The sequence below is a fragment of the Aethalodelphis obliquidens genome, unplaced genomic scaffold (assembly GCF_003676395.1).
Source record: "Aethalodelphis obliquidens isolate GAN/ISIS:26980383/991018 unplaced genomic scaffold, ASM367639v1 scaffold1, whole genome shotgun sequence".
Lineage (NCBI taxonomy): Eukaryota > Metazoa > Chordata > Mammalia > Artiodactyla > Delphinidae > Aethalodelphis > Aethalodelphis obliquidens.
Window position 1 is genome coordinate 48,800,769 of NW_020837945.1, and position 12,019 is coordinate 48,812,787.

A 12,019-nucleotide genomic window follows, 5' to 3' on the forward strand; every position below is an offset into this window, starting at 1 on the left:
TATAAATACACATATACTTAATAACAGGACCACAAGGCTCATTAAGCAAAAACTAACAGAAAGGAGAAATTAACAATTCAACAGTAATAGTTCAACACTTAAAACCCCAGTCTTGATAGAACAACTAGACAAAAATCAGCAAGGATACAGAAGGCTTGAATAACACCATCAACCAACGCATCCACAGACCACTCTAACAAACAGGAACAGAATGCACATTCTTCTCAAACACATGGAACATTCTCCAAGAAAGACCACATACCAGGCCACAAATAAACCTCAATAAATTTACAAGAAGTGAAATCATACAAAACGTTCTCAGACCACAGTGTAATTCAATTAAAAATTAACAAAAAACTAAGTCATGAGGATATAATGTACAACATGGGGACTATGGTTAATAATACTGTATTGTATATTTGAAAGTTGTTAAGAAAGTAAATCTTAAAAGTTGTCATCACACACAAAAAAATCTGTAACTATGTGAGTGATGGATGTTACCTATACTTACTGTGGTAATCATTTCATAGTATATACAAGTATAGAATCATTATGTTGTATATCTGAAACTAATATAATGTTATATGTCAATTATATCTCAATAAAGGAAGAAAATCTTTGAAATTTAAAAATACATAGAAATTAAACAATTCACACTTTCAAAAGAAGTGAATCAATCATACCAGAAATTAGAAAATACTTTTGAGCTTAATGAATAAAAAATCACAACATACCAAAATTTATGAGGTGCAGCTAACACAGTGCTTAGAATAAAATTTAAAACTAAACACCTATACTAGAAAAGAAGACATCTCAAATCAATAACCTAACCATGTACCTTAAGAAATTAGAAAAAGAAGCACAAACTATGTCCAAAACAAAGAGAAGAAATAAAAAATAAGATTACAGTGAAACTAAATGAAATAGAATATAGAAAACCTAAGGAGGATACTGATGAAACCAAAAGTTGGTTCCTTGAAAAGATCAACAAAATTTACAAGTATCTAGGTAGACTGAACAAAAAAAGAAAAGAAAGAAAACACTCAAATTACTAAAATAAGGAATGAAAGACGGGTCATCACTAACAGTATTACAGAAATTTTAAACAGTATAATAGAATACTATGAACAAATGTATGGCAACAAATTAGATAAATAAAATATACAAATTCCTAGAAAAACAGAAGCTACCAAAACAGACTCATAAAAAAAAAAAAATAGAAAATCTCAACAGACTTATAACAAGGAAAAATCTGAATTTCTAACTGGAAAACTTCACAGATACACACACACATACAAACACACACACACACACACCACCAATGAATGACCAGATGGATTCACTGGTGAATTTTATCAAACATTTAAACAAGAATTAATACCAATCCTTCAAAACCTCTTCCGGAAAACAAAGGAAGAGACAACACTTTTCACCTCATTCTACAAGGCTATTATTAGCCTCATTCCAAAGCCAGACAAAGACAACATAAGAAAATAGCAAGTTATTTTCCCTTCTGAATACAAACATAGATATCCTCAATAAAATCCTAGCAAACTGAAACCAGTAACATATAAATGGGATCATAAATCAGAATCAAGTGACATTTATCCCAGGAATGCAAAGTTGGTTTAAAATCTAAAAATCAATTTATGTAATACATTATATTAATAAAGGATACAAATTACATGATATAAATGCAGGAAAAGCATTTGACAAAATCCAACACACATTCATCATAAAAAGCCTCCCACAAATTAAGAACAGAAGGGAACTTCCTCAACATGAAAAAGGGCATGTCTTAGTCTGTTCAGGCTATAACAAAATATCACAGACTCAGCAGCTTATAAACAACAAACATTTATTTCTCACGGTTCTGGAGGCTGGGAAGTCCAAGATCAGGGTGCTGGCCAACATGGTCAGGCTCTGGTGAAGGCCCTCTTCTGGGTTGCAGACTGCAGACTCCTCACAGTGTCCTCACGTGGTAGAAGGCACCAGGAAGCTCTGTGAGGTCTCTTTTATAAAAAGAGCACTAATCCCGTTCATGAGGGCTCCACCCTCATGACTTAAGCACCCCCCTCAATGGCCCCACCTCCAAACACCATCACATTGGGCATTAGGATTTCAACATATGAATTTTGGGGAGATATTGTACAAACATTCAAACCATAGCAGGGCATCTATAAAAAACCTATAACTAACATCATACTTAATGGTGAAATACTGAATGCTTTCCCTCTGATAGTGGGAACAAAACAAAGATTTCCACTCTCACCACTTCCATTATACATTGTACATTCTAGCCAGGACAATTAGGCAAGGGGAAAAAATTAAAGGCCTCCAGCTGAAAAGGAAGCAGTAAAGCCATCTTTGTTTGCAGATGACATGATCTTGTATATACAAAATTCCAAGCAATCTACTAAAAATTTCTAGAACAGGACAAACAGGGTCACGATATATAAATCAGGGTCAACATATATAAATAAATGGGATTTCTACACACTAGTAATGAACCATCTAAAACTAAAATTAAGATAATACTTCCATTCACAACAGCATCAAAAAGAAAATACTTGGGAATAAATTTAACAATAAATGTCCAAGACACACTGAAAGTTACAAAACACTGTTGAAAGAAATTGAATAAGACCTAAATAAATGGAAAGATATATTCATGAATCAGAAGATTTAATTTGTTAAGACAGCAATACTCCCCAAATTGGTCTACAGATTCAGCACATCCTCCATCAAAATCCTTGTTGGCTGTTTTGCTCAAAATGACCAACTGATTCTAAAACTCAGTTGAAAATGCAAGGAACCCAGAACAACCAAAACAATCTTGAAAAGGGACTTCCCTGGCAGCCCAGTGGTTAAGACTCCATGCTTCCACTGCAGGCGGCATGGATTTGATCCCTGGTCGGGGAACTAACATCCTGCATGCTGCACAATGCAGCCAGAAAATTTTTTTAAAAAATCTTGAAAAATATTATGAAGTTGGAAGACTCACATTTCCCAATTTCAAAACTTACCACCAAGTTGCAATAATACAGTGTACAGCACACAGCGGTACTGACATAAAAACAGACATATACATCAATGGACTAGAATTCCAAATCCAGAAATAAACACTTACATTAATGTCAACTGATTTTCAACAAAGGTACCAAGAAAAATTCGTACCTCTTCAACAAATGTTGCTGGGACAACTGCATATTCACAAACAAAAATATAAATTTGGATGCCTATCTCATGCCATACCCAAAATTAATTCAAAATGGATAAAATACCTAAATCTAAGAGCTAGAACTATAAAACCCTTAGACGAAAACACAAGAGTAAATCATCATGACCTCAGATTAGGCAATAGTTCCTTAGATATGACAACAAAAGCACAACAACAAAAGAAAAACAGATAAATGGGATTTGATCAAAGTGAAAAAAACTTTCGTGCTTCAAAGGACACCATCAAGAAAGTGAAAAGCTGAGTGAGAGAAAATATTTCCAAATCACATATCTAATAAGGACCTGTATCCAGAATATATAAAGAACTCTTACAACTCAACAATAAAAAGATAAACACCACAATTTTTAAACAATTTTTAAAAGAATCTAAACAGACATTTCTCCAAAGAAGATATACAAATGACCAACAGGCATATAAAAAGACACTCAATGTCATTAGGAAATATGTACCAAAACCACGATGAGATTATCGTTTCACACCCACTAGGACAACTATGGAAAGAAGGAAGGAAGGGAAGGAGGGACGGAAAATAAGTATTGATAAGGATATGGAGTCACCAATATGCTTATTTCCTAAGGACAATTCACTTGAAAGGTGAGAATTCAGACTAAACAGCTTACAGAGTGCTCTGACATAAAATCAAGAATTCCAATTAGGACTTCCCTGGTGGCACAGTGGTTAAGAATCCGCCTGTCAAATGCAGGGGACACGGGTTCGAGCCCTGGTCTGGGAAGATCCCACATGCCACAGAGCAACTAAGCCCGTGTGCCACAACTACTGCCTGTGCTCTAGAGCCCACGAGCCACAACTACTGAGCCCATGTGCTGCAACTACTGAAGCCCGCGTGCCTAGAGCCTGTGCTCTGCAACGAGAAGACCACACACCGCAACAAAGAGTAGCCCCTGCTCACTGCAACTAGAGAAAGCCCATGCACAGCGGCAAAGACCCAATGCAGCCAAAAATAAAATAAAAAATAAATAAACTTATAAAAAGAAAACTCCAATTAGTCTTCTCATTTGTGCAAACTCCCAATAACTGTAATTTTTAACTTTGTTACTGTCACTTTTTATTCATTCACTATTCTAAAACAGATAATACCCTTTTGCAAAATAACAACTTTTTAAGCATTTACTGATGTCCAATACTAAAATTTAGCTCCGATTTCCTGCTGGTAATAATTGTAATTTGAATCCCATAGATATTTAATTCCAGCATATCCATTATTCATTAATACTATGACTTTAAGACCAGAGTTGCTAAATGGAGGACAAAAGATGAATCCAGCATCTTAACGAGTCTATATGTAACTCTTGCTTTATTAGCTAAAGCTTTCAAGATGTTACAAACACACAAAAACAAGGAGTTAAGATGAATTAGAATCACAGAAAGAGCTTAGAAGGAACAGTAGAGGTCACTGAACTCAATCACTGTATTTTAAAAGTTGTGCAAATTTGAGAACCAAAAAGGTTAAATGAATCATTCATGGTCACACTATACATAGTATAAGCCCATCCTATATCACACACATACATATATCTTACCTTTCTGCTGATGTCTTAGAAGTGACAGGACGCCCACGTACACCTTTTTTACTTTTATGGTCTACAGAGAGGACCTTATTTCTTAGGCTCCTTTTCCACTAAGGAAAAAAAATGGAATTTGGAATTTCAATAATAAATATAGCAATATGACAATTAAGAGGCACTTAAATTTTCTTTTTATTTAGAAATTCAAGATAAACAGCCAAAGTCATAACAGTTCACAGAGGGGGAAAACTGCAATCTACAAAACACCTGGCATCTTTTGCTAATGAGGATATAAAAGTCCAATAAATTACAGAAGAAAGACATTTATGGACTTCCCTGGCGGTCCAGTGGTTAAGACTCTACATTCCACTGCAAGTAGTGCAGGTTCAATCCCTGGCTGGGGAACTAAGACCCCACATGCCACGCAGCCAAAACATAAATAAATAGATAAATAAATAAATAAAGGGTCTGGACTTAATTCGTTAAAAAAAGAAAAAGAGGGCTCCCCTGGTGGTGCAGTGGTTGAGAGTCTGCCTGCCAATGCAGGGGACACGGGTTTGTGCCCCGGTCCGGGAAGATCCCACGTGCCGCGGAGCGGCTGGGCCCATGAGCCATGGCCGCTGAGCCTGCGCGCCCAGAGCCTGTGCTCCGCAACGGGAAAGGCCACAACAGTGAGACAGGCCCGCGTACCGCAAAAAAAAAAAGAAAAGAAAAGAAAAAGAAAAAAGACATTTAAAAATGTAAAGGTAATTTTAGTCAGGAAATAGACATTTTAAGACTCAAAAGCTTACATCACTACGAAAAATGGTGAATGTGTTTAAAGGAAATAAAAATAATTACATGCCAAGTTAAACAGAGTCTGTGATTCTGAAATAACTGCATTTATAAACAATTGGAAGGGATTACAACTGATTCCCTATGAACTGCTGCATGGAAAAAGTTTAGGGAAGAGTCAGATATCTTACTAACAGTGTTTAGATTTAATCCAACTACAAACAAAGTTAAAGTTGATTTAGTTAATATAGAAACAGGACTTCCCTGGTGGCGCAATGGAAGAATCCGCCTGCCAATGCAGGGAACACAGGTTCAATACCTGGTCTGGGAAGATCCCACATGCCACGGAGCAACTAAGCCCATGAGCCACAACTACTGAGCCTGCACTCTAGAGCCTGCGAGCCACAACTACTGAGCCCACACACACAACTACTGAAGCCCACACGTCCTAGAGCCTGCACACCCCAACTACTGAGCCCTCATGCTGCAACTACTAAAGTCCATGTAACTAGAACCTGTGCTCCACAATAAAAGAAGCCACCGCAATGAGAAGCCCACACATCACAACAAAGAGTAGCCCCCGCTCATCACAGCTAGACAAAGCCTGCACGCAGCAGAGACCCAATGCAGCCAAAATTAAAATTTTTTTAAATATATATATATATAAACAGTGTGGGGACTTCCCTGGTGGCACAGTGGTTAAGAATCCGCCTGCCAATGCAGGGGACACGGGTTCGAGCCCTGGTCCAGGAAGAGCCCACATGCCGCAGAACAACTAAGCCCATGCACCACAACTACGGAGCCTGTGCTGTAGAGCCTGTGAGCCACAAATACTGAAGCCCACGTGCCTAGAGCCTGTGCTCCGCAACAAGAGAAGCCACCGCAATGAGAAGCTCGCACACCTCAATGAAGAGCAGCCCCAGCTCACCGCAACTAGAAAGCCCGCATGCAACAACGAAGACCCAATGCAACCATAAATAAATAAATAAATAAATTTATTTATTTTTAAAAAGAGAAACAGTGTGAATCTGGGCAAATAAATTACTTATCTTCTCTATGCGTTAGTTTCCTTACATAATAATGGTTACTATCTCACAAGGATATATGATGATTATATAAGTTTAAAATACTGTCTTCCTTCCTAAATAGACATTTCTCCAAAGAAGACATACAAATGGCCAAAAAGCACCACAACAAAGAGCAGCCCCGCTCGCCGCAACTAGAGAAAGCCCACATGCAGCAACGAAGTCCCAACACAGCCAAAAAAAAATAAATTATTTTTTTTAAGTAGTCTACAAATAACAAATGCTGGAGAGGGTGTGGAGAAAAGGGAACCCTCTTAACACTATTGGTGGGAATGTAAATTGGTGTGGCCACTATGGATAACACTATGAAGGTTCCTTAAAAAACTAAAAACAGAGTTGCCATATGATTAGCAATCCCTCTCCTGGGCATATATCCAGAGAAAACTGTAATTCAAAAACATACATGCACTCCAATGTTCACAGCAACACTATTTACAATGGCCAAGAAGACATGGAAGCAACCTAAATGTCTATTGACAGATGAATGGATAAAGAAGATATGTGTGTGTGTGTGTGTGTGTGTGTGTGTGTGTGTATATATATATATATATATATATATAGAGAGAGAGAGAGAGAGGGAGAGAGAGAGGGAGAGAGAGGACTATTACTCAGCCATGAAAAAGAATAATGCCATTTGCAGCAACATGGATATACCCAGAGATTATATTAAGTGAAGTAAGTCAGAAAGAGAAAGACAAATACCATATGATATCATTTATATGTGGAATCTAAAATATGACACAAATGAACTTATTTATGAAACAGAAACAGACTCAGAGATATAGAAAACAAACTTATGGTTACCAAAGAGGAAAGGGGGTAGAGGAGGGATAAATTAGGAGTTTGGGATTAGCAGAAACAAACTAATACATATAAAATAAACAACAGGGTCCTACTGTATAGCACAGACAACTATATTCAATATCCTGTAATAAACCATAATGGAAAAGAATATGTATACATATGTATAACTGAATCACTTTTCTGTACACCTGAAACTAACACAACAATGTAAATCAACTAGAGCTAAAACATACTGTCTTCCTCAAAGAGATATTTGTACACCTATGTTCATAGCAGCATTTTTCACAATAGCTACAAGGTGGAAACAACTCAAGTGTCCCATCAATAATAACACCAATAATAATGAAATGTGTCATATACATACAATGAAATATTACTCAGCCTTAAAAAGTAAGGAAATTCTGACACACGCTACAACACGCTAATACATGGAAACTAACCAGAGAATGAAGGAAAATAAAGCAGAAAAATACATTACAAATGAAAGAACAAGATAAAACCTCAGAAAAAAACACCTTACTGACTGGAAATAAGTGATCTACCTGATAAATAGTTCAAAAAATTAGTCATGAACTTTGACAACTATGAGATTATAAAAAATATTTATATTGGTCTCTGGCCCCAGTTCCTACACAGAGCTCCTAAAACCCTTGTAATTCCCTTGGTGATAGGAGCATCTTTTGCTATAATATCTGGTTTTTAACCCCAATCCCTGACACAGGGCTCCTAAAACCCTCACAATTTCCTGGGTGATAGATTTGCCTTTTGTATTAATGAAGCGACTCTGGGTGAGATCCTAGATGGCTCCTGGATAGGGGCTAGTCACCAGAAAGACCAAGCCAATATTACAAGCTTGGAATTCTTATCTTTGCCCCACCATTCTCTAGAGAGGGGAGAAGGACTGGAAACAGAATTAATTATCGGTCATGCCTATGTGAGCAAATCTCCATTACAATCTCAAAAATATTATATGAGGTTCAAAGAGCTTTGAGGTTGCTAAACACATCCATATACCCGGAAGGTGACACACCCCAACTCCACAGGGACAGAAGCTCCTGCACTCAGGACCCTACCAGACCTTGCCCTATGTATCTATTCATTTGGCTGTTCATCTGTATCCTTTATCATGTCCTTAAATAAACTGGTAAACGTAAATAAGTGTTTCTCTGTGTTCTGTGAACTGCTCTAGCATAAATTAATCAAACCTGAGGAGAGAGTCATGGGAATCTCAGATTTATAGCCAGCTGGTCAGAAGCACAGGTGACAACCTGGAATTGTGACTGGCATCTGAAGTGGGGTGGGAGCAGTCTTCGGACTGAGCCCACAACCTGTGAGATCTGAAACCATCTCCAGGTAGATAGTGTCGGAATTGAGATAAATTGTAGGACACCCAGCTCATGTCCCAGAGGATTGCTTGGTGGGGGAAAACCCACAAACATCTGGTGTGAGAAGTGTTGTGAAAATGATAGTAGTATGAGAGTAAAGAAGAAACATGGGAGGAAGATGCGTTTTTCCCAACGCAATGACATTAGGTTAAGTGAAATAAGCCAGTAACAAAAAGACAATTACTCTATGATTCAAGTTATAGGAAGTATCTAGAGTTCAGAGAGATAGAAAACAGTAGAATTTTGGTTGCCAGGGGATGGGAGAGGGGGAAATGGAGAGTTATTGTTTAATGGGTAAAGTGTTGTGGTTTTGCAAGATGTAAAGAATTCTGGAGATAGACGGTGGCGATGGTTGCACAACAATGCGAATATACTAAATGCCAGTGAACTGTACCATTAAAAATGGTTAAGATGATAAATTTTATGCTATGTGTGTTTTACCATAATTAGAAATACATTTTTAAAAGTAAAAAAAAAATTTAAGTAATGAAAAACAAAATAAAACACTGTCTTAACCATGATAGCCCTCAATAAACTGTCATTTTTATTCTCCAGGCATTATTATCTCATTATCACCACAGCCCTACATGGTATAAAACTCATCACTTTATAAGTGGGAAGTGAAGCTCAGAGAATAAACTTCACCAGTTAACCCAAGTCTGCCTGACATAAAAGCCTATGCTCCTTCCAATGCTGTAATTCTAAATTACACAAATTCTCGGAAATCCTTCCTATCAAGATATCAACTTAAACACATTGTCACCCCCATTTCACTACAAAATGTAAATGTATCAATATAACTAGATTAAAAATACATTTTTCCTCCGTTTTCAGTATCACTGTCTTAGTTCTGCCTCTTACTTCTGACCTGGACTCTTGCAATGTTCTCCTAATGGGATTCCCTGCAAATGGTCTCTTCTCCCCCCAAGTCCAGCAGCCACTCTGTCAAGAAAGTTAAATCTTTCAAAAATGCAAATCTGATGTCATTCTCTTGCTTAAATTCCTAAGTATTCTCCACTACCTAAGGAGAAAAAAAAAAAAAAAAGAACTGAGTTATCTTTCTCACTTCTGCTTCCCATGAATCTTCTATTCCGACAACACTAAACTATATGTAGTTCCCTGAAAGTGCATGCCATTCAGATCCTTTGACATCTTTCTGTACATGTTTCCTCTTACTAGAATGTGCTTTGCCCTCCCCAATTCTCCTTGTCCATTAAGTCCCAGATCAACACCACCTATGAAGCCTTCCTCACTCTCTAGAAAAGTAAATCAGTATCTCTGCTCTAACACTATTTTACATACCTCTATTACTGATAACAGTTCTCACAATGAATTACATTATTTGTTTACATCAAACTGCAACCAGGACTGGGAATAATTTAGCTCACAAGCTAGACTCTCAGAACTACTGGTTAACTAGTTTTCCACAACTGTTTCACTAATCTCACAGTAAATGCAGCTTTCACATTTTTTGTTTCCAAATTTTTTTCTACCCTACTAATAACGTTGTAATTAGGTTTTACCTATATTTGCAAAATGATGAGTACTAGTCTTTGAGTCTCATATTCTGTACAGAAAAGAAACATAATTCCCACCAAAGAGGGGGGAAAAGAATGAGAAGTTTTAAACTATTACAAAAAATGAAACAAACACAATGAGACAAAATGAAGATATCTTTAATAGGAGAGGAGGGGAATTGATTAAACTTTTATTAACTCTAAATAACAGTAAGATGTTTCAATGCCCATCTCCAATCCTACCACAGCCAAGGGTAATCTGGAGTGTATCTACAGACATTATCAAAGGAAAACAAAAATTCACTTAGACTTTGATAAATTGTTTCTTATATTTAATATCACACTAGAATGTTTTTTCTTTCCAAAGTTGGATTAGAATTGCAGCCTGGATAATAATCTGTATTTTTCAGAGATACAATTTTTCACTTAGTCTATGAACCTATATACATGCTATCTCTGAAAAAAAAATCAGATAACAAAGAATTCTCCCACAATCTGATTATGAATGAGAATTTATTCATATACATATTTTGAAAGCTATCTGATCACAAATAGGAAGGCTGAAATAGTATGAACAGTTGTAATTTAAATATGAAAAAACTTATAGAAGAATAAAAGACTTTGCTTAGAGACAAGACCAAATCATTTAGTTGCCTGATTTTGAAGCTCTCATTCTAGCAGGGGCATCAAAATAAAATACTATGATAATTAAAACCAAATGTTCGATAGGAACTTGACTAAAATTTTTCTTGGACAAATCAACTCTATACCCATTCTAAGTGGTGCAGTGTTCACAGTCTCAACTGAGTACTTCCTTACATACTAAAAATGAACCAAATCTGCAACCTGAAGAAAATATCAGCTTTGCTTACCACTACTTATCCATGTCACAGCCTACTGTAATAAAGATGGATGATGACTTTCCAACCAATTGAGATTATTGGTCAGGATTTAACTTTTATATCAGAATTTCAATTCTATTGACTCTTCATCTAATTTCCAAATTAGCAACATGTAATGTCAACAGTGAAAACACTTATCAGAAAACATAAGCTGAAATTATTTGGTAACCAACATCTACTGAACAGCTGGATAAATTGGTGAGGTGCGGGGAGAGAGGCTATCTGGGGAATCCTGTATTCTCTTCAACAAGTTTTCCCTGATGGTAACGCCTTGCACAACTGCACAGCAATATCATCACCAGGAAAGTGACATTGAAACAATCCACGACCTTATTAAGATTTCACCTGTTTTACATGCACATACTTGTGTGTGTGTGTTTGTATGCGTGCATTTAGTCCTAGGCGATTTTATCACATGTGCTCATCTCTGTGACTACAACCAAACTCAAGATATAGAACAGTTGTGTCGTAAAGATCCTTTCTGCTACCCTTTTATAAACACATCTGCCACCCTCCCCTTCCACTAACCCCCTACCCTACAGGATCAAATCATTTAGTTACCTAATTTTGAAGCTCTCATTCTAGCAGGGATTTCCTAGAGTTTTCACAGACATTCAAATGAACATTTAAGAAGAAAATAAAGTGAATTCTACACAACCTATTCCATTAACTAGAAATAAACAATTCCCAATTCAATCTATAAAGCAAACATTATACTGATACCAAACCAATATAATGAGAGTACAAGAAAACTAAAGACCAATATCCCTGATAAGTACAGACAA

The 12,019-nt window shown here is 36.6% G+C and overlaps 1 protein-coding gene across 19 annotated transcripts in view; it reads right to left on the reverse strand.

Moving 5' to 3' along the window:
* The window catches only part of SENP7 (SUMO specific peptidase 7), a 171,631-nt gene that overhangs the window by 95,444 nt on the left and 64,168 nt on the right, over nucleotides 1-12,019 (reverse strand). For all 19 annotated transcript variants that reach the window (XM_027103625.1, XM_027103634.1, XM_027103614.1 and 16 more), the window contains one exon: nucleotides 4,783-4,880. In XM_027103625.1, coding sequence (XP_026959426.1) covers nucleotides 4,783-4,880 — 98 coding nt within the window. The remainder of the gene's footprint in view (nucleotides 1-4,782; nucleotides 4,881-12,019) is intronic.